This window comes from Sylvia atricapilla, chromosome 1 (genome assembly GCF_009819655.1).
Source record: "Sylvia atricapilla isolate bSylAtr1 chromosome 1, bSylAtr1.pri, whole genome shotgun sequence".
In the NCBI taxonomy this organism is placed as follows: domain Eukaryota; kingdom Metazoa; phylum Chordata; class Aves; order Passeriformes; family Sylviidae; genus Sylvia; species Sylvia atricapilla.
The window spans coordinates 68,459,633-68,479,664 of NC_089140.1; the positions used below are offsets into that span (position 1 = coordinate 68,459,633).

A 20,032-nucleotide genomic window follows, 5' to 3' on the forward strand; every position below is an offset into this window, starting at 1 on the left:
AAGAGTTTGCTAAAAAAAGACAAAGTCCAAGAGACTCTCAGGGATGTTCATTTTCCACTCATCTTGGGTAACTAAGACACAGAGAGACAGAGCTGGGAGAAAGGCACCACCTCTACTAAGTGCTACTATCAGCAACAGTAAATTGGCTGGTTTGGGTAACTAAGAGCTCTAAACTGTGTAGCAAAGGGACTGCCAAGTTTTTCCAGACCAGCAAATGACTGCTAATTCCTGTAAACTACTGTGCACCTTTATCATCTCATCTCTAATTGAAAAGATTTCTTAATCGTGTTGTGAACATCAGCTGCAGGCTAATTTTGACGTGCATTACCACAGCCTCTTTGGGGAGACTGGGAACTAAGGAGTTTGTGTGTGTGGAAGGTGGGAAGAGAGACATTTCAATGCTGAGTTGGAAATGGTCTGATCAGTTCAATACTGACAAACCAAAACAGGGAAGAATAAGTGAATTTTTTAAAAAATAAATAAACTGTGCCTGTAGAAGAGATAGAGCAAGAACTTTCTCTTCAAAGTACATATAGAGACTGCAGGCTGTTGTAGTACAGATAGGGAACAACTTCCCAACACTCAGAGCAGTGTCCTCTCTTCAGAGTTTCTGCTTTGGCTTCACAGACTTCAAAAAGATGCAGGCTGTTTTGCTGCAGTGCTGGCCAGTGTTATGAGCACAGGCCTGAGCATATGGCTGCATTCATTTATTAAGAAGGTAAGTCCTGCTGTGCGTAATAATGATTAGAGGAAATGTTTCCTGTTCTGTTTGTTGTGGTAGGTTTTTTTTTGGTGTGGTATTTTTGGTTTTTTGGTGTTGTGGTTTTTGTTTTGGTTTTTTGGTTGTTTTTGTTTTTTTTGGTTGTTTTTTTTTTTTTGTGGTGGTTGTTTATTTTTTTGTGGGGGGTTTTTGTTTGTTTGGTGGTTTCTGTTTTGTTTGTTTTTTAATTCCTTTACAGCCAATCAAATCGCCAAAATGAGTCAAATTACTCATAGCAGTGCCATGAAGAATTCCTAGCAGTGCCATTGCTGCTCTAGTAGCTGAGCTTTCATTTCCCTGGAAGTTTGTGGTGATGGTTCTCTGGATTTGTTGGTGTGGTGATATTGACTTTTATGCAGATGGGGTGGATATCACATGTACAAGGGCCTAAATTCAGACATGAGAGTCAAACATGGCATCAGCTAGCATACTGCTTCTTTATCTGGGTCTCCCTTCCAAGAATTGGTTTGAAGTCACTTATGTATGTTAATTTTTCCATGCTAACAGCAATTATGCATCTAGGTAGTAGTTATAAGACTTGCACATGCTTTTCTTGTGAATGCAAAGTAGATGTGTATTTTTGAATGGTGAATCTCTAAAGTTGCATTAATACCACTGATAGTTTGGCACTGACATTCAATACAATATAACCTGGCAAAAAATATCCCTGCCCAAAACTGTAATAAATAGAACCTTGTTCCTAATTACAGTGTTAATTACCTGTTCCTACTAAGCCACATGTAGTCACTATAACTGGAAGTCTTGGAAATTCAAAAGAAATAATTACTTCTAAAAATAATGTAACTGCTGAAGTGAGCTGGGTAACATTCAAGAAGAGGGAATTTTCTTACTAGATGGGAGGGAACCTTCCTCCTCGGCCATGGTAAGATGCTACTGCTTTTTTTTGCTGTTCTTATTAAGTAATGAAGTACTCTGAATAGAACCTCTCTGATCTAATGACTTATTTCAAACCCAGAGTTTTGGGGTGGTTTTTTTTTGGTGGTTTTTTTTTTTTTCCTTTGTAGAACAAATATCACAGAAAAATAATGCCTAGCCAGGCTTTAAAGCAAAGACTATTTATTCTGGTATACTTTTTAGCATGAGATATTGGCTTATGATACCTTGAAATGTCAGATGATAAAAACCAAGGGTAGAAGCTCAAAGACTAAGAACCTTACTGTTCTTATTGAGATACAGGGTAATTTATATGTATCCTCAGTTCTTAGGACACACCAATTCATGCATTGTGTATCTGTGGTTAAGAGAACAGAAATTTTGTAGGTTAATTTAGGCAACCCTTACAGAAGCTATGCATACTTCTAGTGGTTAATTTACATTCGGTGAAGTAGTTCTCATCTGTATATTTGATAAATTATAAAGCAGTTTTTTCCATGTACTATTCTGAACATTTGTTATATTTGATTGGGCTCATATTTACCAAGTACATGTTGATGTATTATGATAATTTTGAATACCAGTTGCTAGAAGAGAGGAGTTTCTGTCCACCAGTATAACTGGTGTCCTTTAGAAAAGGATAGAAGTGTTCTAAGCAGGTTTGTGACATTTTTATTTTTAACACCATGGTTATGTCCTCTCCTCTAACTCCAAAAGAGCTTTTAAATTCACAAGAATCATAACCTGGACATTAGGTCACTGAGTCATATCCCTAATCACTGTTCAAAAGTGTTTCCCTCAGTTCTAATGACTTGTAACTGATCTGATGCAGATTTGATGTGACCTGCATGGTTAAGGAGGAAAAGGAGCACATTAGCACAGTAATATGAAGAAACATTGATTGCAGCCGTTGTAGTCTAGTGATTCTCCCAGCACCTAAGTTCTTAAGAGGTGCTGCAAACTTTAATTGGAGAAAATGAGCACGTTCACAAGTAGCAAAACTCTTGGCCATTGCGTTATCAGTAACAGAAAGGAATAAAGAACAGAAGCCAAAGCTGGTATTCCCAAATGAGTAACAGGAGACAAATAGAAGGGTTGCTACAGCTGATAAAAGAAATATTGCCCGTGTCAATAATGTCTATATGATGTTTCAAAAGCTGTCAGGGTATCTCAGATCTGTTGCCATAAATGTCATAACCCACTCCATCTAAACCTTTCCCTTCTACTCAGGTTTTTCAGCTGATGCATCATTTCGCTAAGGAATGATTTTTTTTTTTTCTTTTTTCCTTTTTGCAAATAGCAAAGACAATACCTGTGTCACATCGTTAGCAGGTTACAGAAGGATTCTGTGGGACTGGGAGGAGAAGCCAATACAAGGGAAACAAAGGTATTATGCAACACAAGTTTTCACAGGAGCAGAGGCAGCGTGGGAGGAGGAAAGGATGGGGTCTGTGCAGTGGCCTGTACCTGTGCAAAGGTGTTACAGTAGGTTCTGGTGGCAAAAGCGTGCATTCCGTACGGGAATCGGGAAAGGCGGTCTTGGCTGCGGCGCTGGGCCGGGCCGGAGCAGTCGGGGAGGGGCGCGCAGCCGCTGCCGGGCGCTCCCGCCCAGCACCAGCGCGGCCTCGCCGCGGCGCGGCGCCCAGGGCGGGCAGCGCCAGACCCGTCCGCGGGCCCAGGGGCCAGAAGCCCTAACGCGGGGCTGCTCTGGCCTAGTTCCTCGTTGGCCGACTTGCCATATTGCCCTTCTCCCGGCGGCTTCCTGCCGCCGCGGCCGCCTCCTCTCGTACGCAGCGCTCCCCCGCCCGCCGCTTCCCCTTCCCCGTGCCCAGGAACCACGGTGGTGCGGGACGGGATGGGTGGGAGGTAATCCCCCACCCCGCCGGGCCATCGCGCCTCGAACCCGTCACCCCGGCACCCTCCGAGGACCGCCAAAGGGGGCGATACCTTCGGCGATGCCTTCGCCCAGCAGGGTCGCCACGGTGGTTTCGGTTTCGGTGCTGCAGCACAGACCCTTCCCGCAGCTCGGGCAGCCGCGCTCCTGCTTTCCCGCGCTTCGGCCTCCGGCAGTCCTGATGATCCCCCAAGCGCCACTGGCAGCGGGGGTGGGATGCCAACGCCGTTTAAATAACCTGGCCCCGAGAGGAGGCGCGTTCCGAATAGGGCGGCGCGGGTGCCGCCCAGAGATTGAGTCACTGCCTCAGCTCTCGGGGCACTGCGATCGGTGCCACTTGTCGCAGCCTCAGCTCTCGGGGCACTGCGATCGGTGCCAATTTCGGTACCGCTGCTCACGGAGCACCCTGATCGGTGCCGCCCGGGGGGCTCCATCGCTGCCACAGCTCCCGGGGTAACACAATCGGTGCTGCACGGGGGGGGGTCTGTCGGTGCCTCTGCTCCCGGGGAACCCCGATCAGTGCCATAAAGGGGCTCCGTCGTTAATTCAACTCCAGGGGCACTCCGATCGGTGTCACTCGGGGGGGCTCCGTCGGTTCCTCAGTTCCCGGGGCACCCCGATCGGTGCTGCACTGAGGAAGGGGGGCGGTCGTCGGTGCCCCAGCTCCTGGGGCACCCCGATCTATTCCGCCGTGGGGGCTCAATCGCTGCCTCAGCCACCTGGGCACCCCTATCGCTGCGTCCCTGGGGGCTCTGTCGGTGCCTCAGCTCCCGGGGCACTGCGATCGGTGCCGCCCGGTGGTCTCCATTGCTGCCTCAGCTCCTGGTGCACACAAATCTGTTCAGCCCAGGGGTCTTCATCGCAGCCTCAGCTCTCGGGGCACTGCGATCGGTGCCACTTGTCGCTGCCTCAGCTCTCGGGGCACTGCGATCGGTGCCAAATTCGGTACCGCTGCTCACGGAGCACCCTGGTCGGTGCCGCCCGGGGGGCTCTGGCGTTAATTCAGCTTGTGGGGTACCACAATCGGTGCCGCCTGGGAGGGTTCCGTCGGTCCCTCAGCGCCCGGAGACCCCCGATCTGTTCCGCCCAGGGGGCTCCATCGCTGCCTCAGCTCGCGGGGCACTGCGATCGGTGCTGCACGGGGGGGTCCGTCGGTGCCTCTGTTCCCGGGGAGCCCCGATCAGTGCCGTAGAGGGGCTCCGTCGTTAATTCACCTGCGGGGGCACCTTGATCGGTGTCACTCGGGGGGGCTCCGTCGGTGCCTCAGCTCCCGGGGCACCCCGATCGGTGCCGCTCGGTGGTCTCCATTGCTGCCTCAGCTCCTGGTGCACACAAATCTGTTCAGCCCAGGGGTCTTTATCGCAGCCTCAGCTCTCGGGGCACTGCGATCGGTGCCAATTTCGGTACCGCTGCTCACGGAGCCCCCCCATCGGTGCCGCCCGGGGGGCTCCATCGCTGCCTCTGTTCCCTGGGCACCCCTATCTCTGCGTCCCTGGGGGCTCTGTCGGTGCCTCAGCTCTCGGGGCACTGCGATCGGTGCCACTTGTCGCTGTCTCAGCTCTCGGGGCACTCCGATCGGTGCCAATTTCGGTACCGCTGCTCACGGAGCACCCCGATCGGTGCCGCCCGGGGGGCTCCATCGCTGCCTCAGCTCCCGGGGCACTCCGATCGGTGCCACCTGGGGGGGTCCGTCGGTGCCTCTGTTCCCGGGGAACCCCGATCAGTGCCATAAAGGGGCTCCGTCGTTAATTCAACTCCAGGGGCACTCCGATCGGTGTCACTCGGGGGGGCTCCGTCGGTTCCTCAGTTCCCGGGGCACCCCGATCGGTGCTGCACTGAGGAAGGGGGGCGGTCGTCGGTGCCCCAGCTCCTGGGGCACCCCGATCTATTCCGCCGTGGGGGCTCAATCGCTGCCTCAGCCACCTGGGCACCCCTATCGCTGCGTCCCTGGGGGCTCTGTCGGTGCCTCAGCTCCCGGGGCACTGCGATCGGTGCCGCCCGGTGGTCTCCATTGCTGCCTCAGCTCCTGGTGCACACAAATCTGTTCAGCCCAGGGGTCTTCATCGCAGCCTCAGCTCTCGGGGCACTGCGATCGGTGCCACTTGTCGCTGCCTCAGCTCTCGGGGCACTGCGATCGGTGCCAAATTCGGTACCGCTGCTCACGGAGCACCCTGGTCGGTGCCGCCCGGGGGGCTCTGGCGTTAATTCAGCTTGTGGGGTACCACAATCGGTGCCGCCTGGGAGGGTTCCGTCGGTGCCTCAGCGCCCGGAGACCCCCGATCTGTTCCGCCCGGGGGGTCCATCGCTGCCTCAGCTCTCGGGGCACTGCGATCGGTGCCACTTGTCGCTGCCTCAGCTCTCGGGGCACTCCGATCGGTGCCAATTTCGGTACCGCTGCTCACGGAGCACCCCGATCGGTGCCGCCCGGGGGGCTCCATCGCTGCCTCAGCTCCCGGGGCACTGCGATCGGTGCTGCACGGGGGGGTCCGTCGGTGCCTCTGTTCCCGGGGAACCCCGATCAGTGCCATAAAGGGGCTCCGTCGTTAATTCAACTCCAGGGGCACTCCGATCGGTGTCACTCGGGGGGGCTCCGTCGGTTCCTCAGTTCCCGGGGCACCCCGAACGGTGCTGCACTGAGGAAGGGGGGAGGGCGTCGATGCCCCAGCTCCTGGGGCACCCCGATCTATTCCGCCGTGGAGGCTCCATCGCTGCCTCAGCCACCTGGGCACCCCTGTCGCTGCGTCCCTGGGGGCTCCGTCGGTGCCTCAGCTCCCGGGGCACTGCGATCGGTGCCGCCCGGTGGTCTCCATTGCTGCCTCAGCTCCTGGTGCACACAAATCTGTTCAGCCCAGGGGTCTTTATCGCAGCCTCAGCTCTCGGGGCACTGCGATCGGTGCCAAATTCGGTAACGCTGCTCACGGAGCACCCTGATCGGTGCCGCCCGGGGGCTCTGGCGTTAATTCAGCTTGTGGGGTACCACAATCGGTGCCGCCTGGGGGGGTTCCGTCGGTGCCTCAGCTCCCGGGGCACCTCCATTGGTGCCACCCGGGGGGGGCTCCATCGCTGCCTCAGCTCCCGGGGGACTCCGATCGGTGCCGCAGAGGGGCTCCGTCGTTAATTCACCTCCCGGGGCACCACGATCCATGCTGCTCGGAGAGGCCATCGATGCCTCTGCTCCCGGGGAACTTCCATCGGTGCCGCACGGGGGGCTCCGTCGGTGCCTAGCTCCCAGGGCACTTCGATCGGTGCCATGCGGGGGGCTTCGCTGCCTCCTCAGCTCCCGGAGAACCTCGATCAGTGCCGCCGAGGGGCTTCGTCGTTAATTCCGATCCCGGGGTACTAAAATCGGTGCCGCCCGGTGGTCTCCATCGCTGCCTCTGCTCCCGGGGCACTCCGATCGGTTCCTCTCTGGAGGCTCCGTCGGTGGCTCAGCTCCCGGGGCACTCCAGTCGGTGCCACACGGGAGGCTCCAGCGTTAATTCAGCTCCCGGGGCACTCCGATGGGTGCCGCCCTGGGGGCTCCATCGCTGTTGCAGCTCCCGGGGCACTCCGTCGGTGCCGCCCGGGGGCTTCCGTCGGTGCCTCAGCTCCGGGGGCACTCGATCGGTGCCAGCCAGGAGTCTCCGGGGTTAATTCAGTTCCCGGGGCACCTCCATCGGTGCCACTCGCGGGGGCTCCATCGCTGCCTCAGCTCCCGGGGGACTCCAGTCGGTGTCACTCGGGAGGCTCCGGCGTTAATTCCGTTCCCGGGGCACCCCGATCGGGGCCGTACTTCGTCGGCGGCGTCCGGGGTTTCCTTCGGTGCCTCAGCTCTCTGGGCGCTATGGATCTTGAATACCTGCCGACGTTATCGAGACTGAGAACATCTTTGTAGTTCGAGGCATGTTGGCATTGCCTTTTTCCCCTGGAAGATTTGGCACTGGATACGTAGAGATTTTTTTGTTCAGGTAGGGCCGAGGGAGGGGTTTTTGTTTGTCAGCAGAGGCGCTGTCACAGATAACAGTCCTGGGACGGTTGCAGGGATACAGAACCAAAAGAATCGCCGTAAACCACCTAGTTAATCCTCCTCCGGATGTCAGGTGTGTAGTTAATACACCTTATTTCCATAAGGGCCATCCCTTTGCCATTCTTCTTTGAAAAGCATGGCAACGATGAATGTCTAATTTCTTTACCGTGATCTTTCCCATTCTGCGGAACTTTGGCATTCCCTGTGATGCTTTAACGTAGCAATAATAGAAGAGCAGCCAGCAGATCAACGTGGCAGGGCAATAGCAGCCCACAAATGATGTTTTTAATTTCTCCCTTTGATAGTCAGCAATGCCATATGGGAACTCCTAAACCACCCATCTACCCTTATCTGCTCTTCCAGGGGTGGCACTGTCTGCTTTGTGCCTTTTGCTGGCCCACCCGTGCATCTTCTGCCGGGAGCAGGGGCTCCTCCCTTGCAGCTCTCTGAAAGGTGTCTCATGGGAAAGACAGGTGGGATGTGGGTGGCTGTGGGTTTGGAGAGATAGGACAGCCTTGGTGATCGTTTTCAAGATGAAGTTTTCTCTCTGAGACTCAGAACTGCCTTATGCTGGACAAACTGAATAAACAGCTCCTTTAAAAAAAAATGACAGTGGAGCTAGTGGAACTGATGCAGGACCAGCACATTCCTGTTTTTGACTCATTCTGGATCAGCTGGTATTGAGCTAGAGCAGGAGTTTAATGCTCTGACAGCTCCTGATGCAAGGGCTGATCACACCTACTGTAAAGAGGAGACTCAGGACCAAATGCTGAATTGCCACACTGACTGTAACTCACTGTAGTTTGAATGCAGCAATTTGAATGCTGCATGAATCTCATTCATGCAAGAATGAGATACCTCACAGTGTCCAGCCACAATGTGAGGTATCTCAAGGAGAGCGTTATTGAACCTGCAGAGAGTCTGGGATATTTGTCAATTAAATAAAGCAAATGCAAATACAGATGTGATATCTCTGGTAGGCCAATTGTGCAGTTTTGATCTCCTGCAATCCCAAACATTACAGGAAGCTTTTGATAACATTTGACTTCTGAGGGTTTGTTTGTTCTTTCCTTCTTTGGTCAGTTGGTTTGTCTCATCCAGTTCTTCTGCTGTTTAGTTTCGCATTGTGTATGGGAAGGTGTGGTCTAAAAGCAGGAAGAGAGATGGCTGGAATTGATAATAATTGTTTGGTTTAAAAGGTGTCAGTGTCATTTGGTGGTGATTTGCCAAAAAGCACTAGGCAAAGAAAGAAATTGTCATTTATTTGTATGTGCTTAGAGGTTGGTGTTGCAGTTATGACATTTCTTCTCTAAATGAATAGAGAAAATAAACAGATCCAGAAATGCAATCTGAATTTACAGAGAAATGTCTTAATTCTGATCATGAACAAGGAAACGTTATCTTGAAATGGACAAAAAGATTGGTACATTTTTAGTGCTTTTCCCAATAATGAATTTATCTGAGCAGAAGTCTTCAATTTTAACATTAATGAGAATTTAATAAGCCTATTAGGTGTTTTTTTTTTTTAAACTTTAACTGAACTTGCATTAATCTCAACCATTCACATACTTTGTACTAAAAATCTCAGCGATCTTATTAAAACTTAGTGCTACCATATGTGTGGGAACTGGCACTTGTCTGCCAGATAGTGTCAAGCACAGTATCCTCATCATACAGGTCAGTCTGGCATTCTTCATCTAATAGTTAACCCCACTAACCTCTGAAATTGATCCAAAGCAGTAACACTGGTTTGACAGTTGCAACTTCTGCTTTCACCTCAATTTCCTTATTTCCTGAATAGTCTGCTAATTGAACAGAAGGATGATTTCTCTTCTATGCAATTTTAAAATTTGTCCTCAAATTTCTCTTGGCAACTTTAGGTTGTTCTCCTCAAGTCTTTTAGGCATGAATCTGCTTTCCCACAACTTAGATGTATTGACACTTTCTTCCTTATTCCCTTTCACTTTCCTTTTTCTATAACAAAGCTGTTGACCCAAAGCAAATTTCCTGCTTCTACAACCTAAAGACTTTGGCTCACATGCCCCACAGCAGACATCTGTGACAGCTTGGGGCAGCTCTGCGTCCTGGGAAATGTCTCTGCTGGACATGGCCACTTCATATAGGAGCAAACAGGAACACATGACCCTTTCCCTGCGGTGGCATTTCCCAGTCTGGTGTATCAGCTTACACTGAGCCTCCAGAGTCTGGATTCAGCAGGGTGATTAGCCAGTTAGTCCCTAAGGAACTGTAAGGCTGGGGTATGACAAGACTGCCCCAAAGCAGGTATGGCAGATGCACAGAGGTCTAGGTGTCGTTTGACAGTGACTCAGGAGATGGGTTCTTATTGAGGCCACATTCTTTTAATATCAAAGTGGAAGGGCAGCAGTGAGGTGAGCTGGTCAAAGCAAGAAATTTCTCTAAGTGAGAAACCCACCCCCTGCAAAATGCACAAACAAGGTTAACAAATCTAAAGCACAAAAATAATCCTGCTACAGTTCCAGGTAAAAATCCTGGCTATTAGGAGCCAGACAATTCATTTGTCCCGTTGATCCTGACCCATAGACAGACAGTGCACCTGCAGGTTTTTTTGTTAGTGCCCTGCCTCACCAACAGCTAATGCTGGAGATCTCCAAGGAAGCCCATCAATGCTGATGCTGGAGAGGAAGCAAACACTCTCCAGATCCAAACACCATCACTGACTGGTATGAGGAGACAGGTGACAGAGGATTCCTTTTTCTCTCCACTTTGATTATGGGAAGATGCATACTTTACAAATGGGAGTTGTACAAAGGAAGGCAATTCATGTATGTACCAATATACAAAATTTGCATATATTTTTTCCCCTTTCTGGTATCTGACATAGCTTTAATATTGCTTTGTAAACATGTCTAAAAGCCTAAGGCTGCCCACAAGGCTTTCCAGCTGTTTAAGACACTTTGCAATGGTACATCCTTTTGCAACACTTCCTATGATCTGGTTTTGTTGCTCCAAGGCACAAGTGTAGCGCTCTCACAATCAGCCTTGGGTATTAAAGGTTGGGTATGGACACCATATTCCCTGGTAAAGGAAAAAACAGTGGCAACTGGTACAGAAAGTGTTAAAATAAACCTGGCCATGTACTGTTTGAGAAGCAGCAATTCTAGAATTTGCCATGAAATATCACATGTGTTATCAACCACAAGGAGGCAGGATGACACTGTTTATGTGAGCAAGGAGAAATTCCCATCCTTGGAGGGAATCCCTTGGCAATCAGTGAAGATAAATGCTATGCTGTCAGTTAAACTGCTAGATGTAGTATTCAAGATTCTTCAAATAGATTAGAATTAGGAGATTAGTGTTCAGGTATTTAGCTAGAACATCCAGAAGAGGGGAGAAGAATAATCTTCTCTCTGTGGTCATGCCTCTGAACTCTACTTGAAATACCACTCAAGAGAGCAGTCTATGGGTTCTTCCTTCCAAAGAGTCTTCAAACGCTGGGACCAGGCAGTCAGCATCTCCTTCCTCTTCTCCTCAGAGACATTCTCTGGAGCATAACAGATGTGAGGTTCAAGGACTTTGACACCACAGAAGTGCATGATTCCATGCTGGATGCAAAACAAAGAAAGAAATGCCTCAGGAAATCTTTACTCCTTCACTTTCATTTGTGGGACATGTAAGATTCAAATCTGTTCTGTTTCTTTGACTCAATATCAGTCAGGTTCTCAAAATCTGTGCATTTATCAGGAGAAGGAAAATAAATTGCCAAAGTTCCCTACCCATCCAGGCAGTCACTATTGAAGGCATTCAGCAGAATGGCATACATGACACTGAAAGATAAGGGCAAGTTCATTTATTTTGCTTTGTGGAATTTATTTTTAATTGCTGGTAATCCCACAGAACTGTCCTCTTTGGCAGACATAGACTGTTCAGTTTGCAAGGATCACAGCTGGCCAGAAGTTCATAGTCCAGTTTGAAACTCTTCACAGTGGTATCTAACTGCAGTGGTCTACATCTACATCTAAGATGGGCTTTTTTTCACCTTTTGTCTCTAGCTTTGACAAATGTTCCTGTAAGAAGGCTAGTGCCTGTGGAATCAGCTCAACTTGCCATTTTCCCTCTGTGTGTTTCTGAGTTCAGATTTGTGTTTCACATTTTTGGCATGTTGACCTGTGAGCTCTGCAGCTGGACAGCTCCACAGGAGCAGGCAGGTGGTAATTGCTTGGGGAGGAAACTGTCAAATTTTAGCTCATCTGTTCTATTATATGAGGAAGAAGCTGGCAAAACTTGCCTTACCACTTGTATTTCCCAAACCATGCTGTGTACTTCTAATAAAAGAGTAGCAATTAGAAGAAGAATGCTAACTTTTGTGTGTTGATTGTTACTGCCAGGGTAATGTGTGGCTCCCCTTCTACCCTGCATCCCACATGAATTGGGAAACTATGAGAAACAGAAATCCTGCATGGCTCTATGGGGAACAGAAATCCTGCATGGCTGGGCTAAAAGAAATCCTGTAACAACAGGGAAACTGAAAAGACTGACAATATTAAGCTTTCTCTACATTCTGATCTGGAGAAAGAGGGAGAAAACAACTTTAAAAGTCAGTGGACTTTTAAAGTAGTTACAGGATTTTAGGTAACAGTTTACAACCTGCAGATCCTTGGAACTCACAACTTGATTATTAATGATTATATTTAATATATTTTAAAAATCAATAAAATAATTGTTAAAAATACATGGAATAAAAAAAATTGTAAACAACAACCAAATGTTCATGTATTATACCTGCATGGGCCACAGGACATAGCGAATATCACCACCGATACCTTCCTTTGAATACATCTCACGGCCTCCTCCCGTGGTGAAAGAAAACAAGGATAATTTGTCCTAGAAGTAGCAAAGTGGTGGTTGATTAAGACTTATTTAAAGAAGAGTGCCTGAACAGTTCAAGAGATATTCAGGGAAACCTGAACAGCATGGATTTCTAGGGGAGAGGGTGACCACTTCTTTCCCAGACCTTATATGAAGTGGCAGTTCTGAGGCAAATATTGATGTCATACAGTTAGACTGTAGACTGTGTGTCTTTGGCAAGAGATAGGTTAAAGAAAAGGAATTATGGGTCTTGTGTGAAGCACGGCTGATACACTACTTCAGCACAGTGTGACGTGAGGGCTTTAAACAATTACAATGGAAAAGAATGAACAAGGCCTCATAGAACAAGGTGCAAGCCATGACCTTAATAAAACATTTCCAAAAACATACCTGGAGCAAACCACCATCATAAGCCTTTGACAAATCGTAAGCAAAGCCTTGCACCAAGACTCTGTCCATCCAGCCCTTCAGGATCGCAGGCATGTTGAACCAAAACAAGGGAAACTAGGCCAAGAGAAAATTACCTGGTCAGCACAGAGAGTTTGGGCCACCCTTAGGGTTGGTCTATGGGATAAGCCTGTCCTCTGAACCTGCTCAGATCCTGTACTTGCCTTCCTGCAGCTCTCTGTCAGGAGAGTCAGTAACTATGGCTGGCTCAAGGAACTGAAGTGCTTTCTGTTTGAGGTAACCTCAGGGCCAGAGCTGAGCATCTAAAGCACATCAACACCATGGTGCATGTGAGGACTTCCATCTGGACTAAAGCGGAATAGGATGAAGTAGGAGGGTGTCTTTCAATTCAGATTTAAGACTGCACAGAATCATGTCTCCTATGGCTGAAATGTAGAAAAGAATCTAATATCCTCATAGCAGGATTGACATCTGGTGATTGGTTCTGATCTGACAGTCTGCTGACAAATGCAATGGGATCTTAGGAAAGACTTATTTAAAAAACTTGCTGACATCATGCCATCAAGCCATGTCTAAGGCCAACAAGGACACAAAGAAATGTAAGGATACTACTTTCATTCATGGTCCTTTGGGATTTTTAGACACAGGGGACAGAGCTAGCATAGTGGAGAGTAGGCATGGAATGCAAAGCTCTGTTAGCAATTCCCAGAAGAGCTTTTGCAGCTCAGCAACATGTGAGAACAGTCTACTTGGGAAAGCCCAATTCCCTGACTTTGCTGGCTGCCCCAAGCTCCTTGCCCAGAAAATAATCCCAGCTCTGCTTCCTGCCAGCCTGTCTGACACATGTCCTTGTGCATCCATCAGGAAGTTTGGCCCAGTGTTGGGGAGTTCTGGGGTTGCTGTCCCAACCTGCACCATTGTGCTACTCAGCTACTGGATTGGCTGTAATAATGACCCAGGTAATTGTGCTACTGATCTGTAGTTTTTACTGTACCATTACCTAGAGACAGAGTGAACATCACAACTGAATTCTGATTAAAATAACAACCTGAAAAATCAGCAGGTCTGCTTCCTGCACTTTCTTCTGCTCTTCAACCAGGTCTTTGGACAACCCTCCTCTCTTATAAGCTTCCCAGGTTTCCACACCATAATTGAACGCTTCTGAGTTGTGCAGGCGACCTGTGGGTAGAAGTGAACAGTCATTCCTTGCCCCCTGTCCAGGATCAGTGCCAGATAAGGGCTGAGTGCAGGTTGCCATTCACAGTTCTAAACTGAGTTACTGTTTTCCATTTCTCCTACTTTCTTGTCCTTGTTGGATATTCAGCATCATCCCAGCTGACAGGTGACTTGATTTTAACATGGAGGGAAATGCAGGATCTCAGAGTTCTAAACCTTCACCTTCCTGCAGCAACCAGGAAGTGCAATATGAGGACCTAAGCTTGCCTCAGGACTCTGGGGATGTAGGTGGAATATTTAACAGAATGTTGTTAATTGTTCTGCCTGTGCCTTCAGAGGGATTTGCTGAGGCCATCATGCACTTGTAGGCACTTTGGAGCTGCTTTCCAGCCTCCATAACTAGGAAATTGACCAAGGGATGGGGAACCAGCATTGGCCAGCTCTGCTGAATGCACTGGCAGATCATCAGTCTCTAGGAGAAGACTGGGACAGTTGTAGCCTCGTGAACTGAACTGTAGCAAGTCCCAGAATGGTATCTGAATGCATTTCCTCCTCATGAGAAATGGACTTTGGAGACTGAATTTGGCCACATGCTAATGTGTTTTTTTTTCTGTCAGTAATCTCAGTGTGATACAAAGTTCATGTTCAGGAGTGGACTTTTAGAAATGCAGATGTGTGGACATGAATAAGTTTTTTATTAATAAAATCAGTTTCTCACTAATAACTTGATGATCTGAGAGCTGGAGCACTTCTCCTATCAAGACAGGCTGAGAGTTGGAGTTGTTCAGCATGGGGAAGGTTTCAGTGGGACTTTTTTCAGCTTTCTGATACCTGACAGGGGGATTACAAGTCCCTGGTTTGTGAAAAAGGTACATTTTGGCTGGTCTCACCAACAATGTCGTTTCTTGTTGCTCTGGGCTCAAACTGCATGGCATACAAATCCGACACGGTGACACTGCAGCCCTGCTTGGTCAGTTCCTCCACAGCAATCTTCAACAAAGATCCATTGAAGGACTTGGGCTCCTGATGTGCATAGACTATCAGGACTTTTTTCCCTGAAGGCAGAAAGAAAACCAGGAGACCGTTTGGAATCTAGGAGGCACATGCAGAACAGTCTGTAGAGTTGGGGCTTGTTCCTTGCTCTTTCTGTAGTGTCTTTTCCCAAGGGCACAAATCCAGTGGAAGCGGAGTGGCAGTGGCAGCATTGGACTCGTGCTCAGCAGCAGGGAGTGACTCCTGGGGCACTGATTGCTGCATGTGCCCTGCCCAGCAGTTCTGTGCCACACTGGGCTTTCCTAGGTGGAACTCAGCGGTCAGAGGGGGTGTTCCACAGCAAGTCACACTGCTCTACATCAGCACAACCCAGCCCCTCCTCTTGAGACAACAAGGAAAGAGGAAATACTTTGTATGAGGCAGCAAGTGTTTATAGATAGACAGAGAGCAAAATTTATAGGGATTATTGAAAGCTACAGCGTCTGCAAAACATGAAGCTCCTAGTTCCTGACTGCCAAGATAAAACTTCAGACAACTCCTGAGCTTAGTTTCTCTGGGACAAAACTTCAGCTCAGAGCAACACCTGTGGAGTGACAGGCAAGTTTACGGTGCCATGGAGAACTAGCAGAAACTGAGCTGAAGATTTGATGAACAACAGCTCATTCCTTAACCTAAATGATTAGGGGTAATTATTTCAGCAGGGTGCACATTGTGCATGAAACAAGAGCTATGGAAAAAAGATAATTAAAACTTCTGGGTCAATGCTCTCATAAATTCAACATGTGTACAAAGTTTTTCAACCCCTGTGTATATGTTATTCTGGAATATAAGGAGCAGTTGCCTCTTTGCTGTTCCTGCCAGCTCCCAGCAAATAGGGACCTCTAGGGAGTACCTGGAGAGGGACAAGCTCTCCAAGGTGCTAAGTTGGATTCTGCAAAAATGCTGATTTGTTTTCACTTCTTTGGAGCTGGGGACACTTGGGCACAGGGTTTGGAGAGACCGGAGTTTTCCAAGGCATCACTTACTGAGGTAATTCCAATCGTTTGGAAAAGTAAGGCCTCAGTGTCCCATCTAAACACGGCAGAGGAGCCCCATCCCTGAGGTGCCCAGCGCCCGCCCTGGAGCGAGCAGCATTTTCACCCGCATTTGCTCTTACCTGCCATTGCTGGGGAGCGCTGGGGAGCTTCTCTCTTGATGGTCTGGTACTGCCTGAGAACTCAAGTGAGAGATTTGCTTGTGAGAAACACGAGGAAGAGGAGCGAGGAGAATCGCTGTTTCAGTGGGCAATGTGCCGTGGTGTGGGTACAGGCACTCAGGCACAGGCGGGCTCCGGACAAACGCGAGTCGCTGGAGCGGGAGCGAAGCCCCTGGCTCTCGGCCCGGGCTCTGGAGATGGAATTCTCGAATTCTCCTCCGGCCGCCGCATCGGCGCTTTGCGGCCGCCTGGGCCCGGGGCTGCGCCGGGGGCATCGCGCCGCTCCCGGTCCCGTGCCGCCCTCTGGAAAGCGGCTTCGGAGCAGCCCCCGCGCCCCGGCCCCTGCCGGGCTGCCCTTACCTGCTCCTCGGTGCCCAGAGCACGTCTGCGGCGGGGCTGGGATCGGCTCTTCCCGGCGGCGCCGCTGCCCGCCCTCCCCGATCCCTGGGGCAGCGCCAGCGCGGGGCGGGATCGGGAGCGGCGCCGCCCGCGCCTCCGGCTCCCTCGGGGCCGCGCTCGGCCCCCGCCTGTGACGGCGTGTGACACCTACATCGTCTCTGGACATGTTTTTATTCTGGGTCTCTGCTCTTCTCGGAGTACAGAGCTCGTTCTTCATTTCTCCCAGCAACGCAGTATCTGATCTCCTAAACCACCCATCTACCCTTATCTGCTCTTCCAGGGGTGGCACTGTCTGCTTTGTGCCTTTTGCTGGCCCACCCGTGCATCTTCTGCCGGGAGCAGGGGCTCCTCCCTTGCAGCTCTCTGAAAGGTGTCTTATGGGAAAGACAGGTGGGATGTGGGCGGCTGTGGGTTTGGAGAGATAGGACAGCCTTGGTGATCGTTTTCAGGATGAAGTTTTCTCTCTGAGTATCAAAACTTCCCCGTGTTGGACAAACTGAATAAACACCTTCATTCTGAGACCTTGGAGGAAACACCCACCCCCCAAAAAAACCAAACAAAACACCCCCACCCAAAACAAAACACAGAGACACACACACACACAAAAACCCCCAACCCTGACAACAACAACAAAACCCCCACAAAACCCCCAAAAACCCAAACCAAAACCAAAAACCCAAACACACACACACCCCACCCCCCCACCCCCAAACAAAACAAAACCAAAAAAACCCAAAAAGCTGAGTGGAATGTTTTGCCCTGGGGAAAAAGAAAGTTTGACAGTGGAGCTAGTGGAACTGATGCAGGACCAGCACATTCCTGTTTTCGACTCATTCTGGATCGCTGAGCAGGAGTTTAATGCTCTGACAGCTCCTGATGCAAGGGCTGATCACACCTACTGTAAAGAGGAGGTGAATGCTGAATTGCGACAATGAGCTCACTGTAGTTTGAATGCAGCAATTTTGTGTCCAGCCACACTGTGAGGTATCTCAAGGAGAGCATTATTGAACCTGCAGTCCTGAGAGCCTGGGACATTTGTCAATTAAATAAAGCAAATGCAAATACAGGTGTGGTATCTCTGGTAGGCCAGTTGTGCAGTTTTTTGTGTTCTCCCACAATCCCAAACATTACAGGAAGCTTTTGATAACATTTGACTTCTGATCTTTCTTTTGGTTTGGTTTTTCTAATTTTGAGATTTGCTTTATGGGGCTGAAGGCAGGAAGAGAGATGACTAAATTTATAAGAATTGCTTGGTTTGAAAGGTTTAAGTCGCATTCAGTGTGTTTTGCCAGCATGTACTAGGCAAAGAAAGGGAGATATTAGCATCTATTTACATGTGCTTAGAGGTCACACCTTTGATATGTAGCTGGGGTTTTTTTGCCAGCAGGATGGAAACTACTGTATGTGAAATTTGCAGATTTCATTGCACCATTGGAAAAATTGTAGGGGACCGATAAATAAAAAGCATCAAGTCTCCACAATGTTAGACCAAGGCTACCTGGAATGTTCCTTAATCTTAACTAAAAATTCAATCACAGTAAGCTTGTGCTATAATGGGAAGGGGATGTTATATCTATTTTTTTGGTATTAGCTTTAGGGGCTGTATTTTAGTAGTACATTTTGCCAACAAAGGTTTAATTTTTAAGTTTTCTTCCTCTCCTCCTGTGGCCAGGTATCTCTTTAGAGACTTCTTCCTCTCCATTTCTCTGATGAATTGCAAGTTCTGTAGGGACCTGAGCATAATCATTCTCTGGCTGTTCCTGGCTTAACACTCTGCCTGGCCCAGCAAGGATGAGTGTTCTCTCACACAGGAGGTTTCCAGCTTTGAAGCATAGAGTCCTATGCTAGAATGTTAATTCTGGGCTCTATACTCTGTTCAGAACTCTGGGGAGGGGGATCATCAGTGGGCAAAACTCTAAGGAGATACTTGTCTATAATCTACCTTTTAGTCTAAAAGTAAAGCATCAGCTGGTCTGATAGATCCCCCTGCTGTCCAACAGCCATGAAAATATTGTGCTGTAAAGCTGATTTTGGAGAAAGATGTTGTCTTAGCTAGTTTTGCATCGTCTGTGTACCAAAACTCATATTGTATTTCTCTGAGCCCTCAGAGGGCCGAGGTGGGAGAAACTCCCGAGGTTGGGAGCAACCAACAGAGCTGATGCTTGTGGAGAGGGGCTGCATCCCCCTGGGCAGTGTGAATGCAGAATGGGAGGCTCCAAGGGTCTTGGGAACCACCAGTCTTGGTGACTGACTGCAGCCACAAATTTTCACTGCAGTTAGGTTCAAAAGACCACTACCTGACATTTCCCATAGATGCTGAGCTGTGGCCTAGCAGTAGATGGCAGAAATACAAGGGTGTATGGCAGAATACATTGAGAGGGTTTAATTTTCTCTTGGATTCTTATTGAACTCCAATGAAGAAACACCTTTTCTCTGTATGTCTCACTGGGGTACAACTGTATTTGCAGTTTTGGCAATCTGTTACGTGGACAAGCTGGTTAGGTCTTGGTTTATTATCTCTCCTAGATGTCAATAAAATGGTTTCTCATTTCATCAAGGGCAATTCAGAAACAGCTATGGGGTATTTTGGCTCCACAGTCCTAGGGAAGAAGCTGGTCTTTTGTCTCCTTCCTGAGTTTTCAAACATATCAGAATTCCTGTGTATTCAAGCTGCATAAAACAGAGCATTTTAATACTCTTAGAATGCTGAGACCATTATCCAGCACTGACTTGATTGTAGTATCAGCTTAAATTGTTTACATCTCTTCTGTAGAACATAGCCTCTTTGGACTTTAAGATATCTAATAACACATTAGGATTTTTCAAGAAAAGAAAATAAGTAGTACTTGCATTGTGCATGGTATTAGTTATTGGCTGTTTCTCTCCTCAGCAAAAACTTCTGATAAATAGTCTATTACAAAGTATATTCCTCTGCAAGCAGGCGGCTCACCTCAGTGATGTTGCTTCAGGAACCCAATATTAAACCACAGAATGAACTACACCTGGATTTAAGTGTCAGGTTTTTTGGAACCTGGATTAAAGGTGCCTTACTGCAAGACATCGGTCTTGGTCTCTCTAGGCTATGGGGCTTCTTGTTAACATAGTTTAGATGGGTATCTGTTTGTTTTTCCCTATTGTTCTGCAGTTGCAAGCATGTTTAATCTGCCATTTCAGGACGTCAAATAAAAGAAATACAGTAATGATTTCTGGAAAAAAATGTCAGAGAAAAATATCAGAGCATTGCCTAGACATCTGTGGGAGAGGAGGACCACCAGCAAAAAACCCCAAATCCTCAGAATAAAAGGAATTGGAAAGCATGTTCCTTTATACCCTTTTCCCCAGCCTGAAGTGCAGCTACAAGTTACCTAATTCTAGTTTCATTCTTTTGAAATCAATGCTGTTTGGCAGAGTGATATTTGACTTTAAGCATAATGTGATTTAGAAGGAAAATTATTCTTT

General features: G+C 48.6%; 1 protein-coding gene across 2 annotated transcripts; it reads right to left on the reverse strand.

Moving 5' to 3' along the window:
- Positions 1–8,799: 8,799 nt before the first annotated feature.
- LOC136365111 (ribosyldihydronicotinamide dehydrogenase [quinone]-like) lies at positions 8,800–16,595 on the reverse strand. Of its 2 annotated transcripts, none has more exons than XM_066325440.1 (7): positions 16,535–16,595; positions 16,136–16,188; positions 14,877–15,041; positions 13,859–13,989; positions 12,793–12,906; positions 12,316–12,417; positions 8,800–11,138 (listed from the first exon to the last, which is right to left on the reverse strand). In XM_066325440.1, exons 2-7 carry the CDS (start codon positions 16,140–16,142, stop codon positions 10,965–10,967), a joined length of 693 nt encoding a protein of 230 aa, XP_066181537.1. In that variant the 5' UTR covers positions 16,143–16,188; positions 16,535–16,595; the 3' UTR covers positions 8,800–10,964. The 2 variants fall into 2 exon arrangements, with proteins under 2 accessions (XP_066181537.1, XP_066181529.1); XM_066325432.1 differs by having other exon boundaries at positions 16,136–16,195.
- Between the last annotated feature and the right edge of the window lie 3,437 nt (positions 16,596–20,032).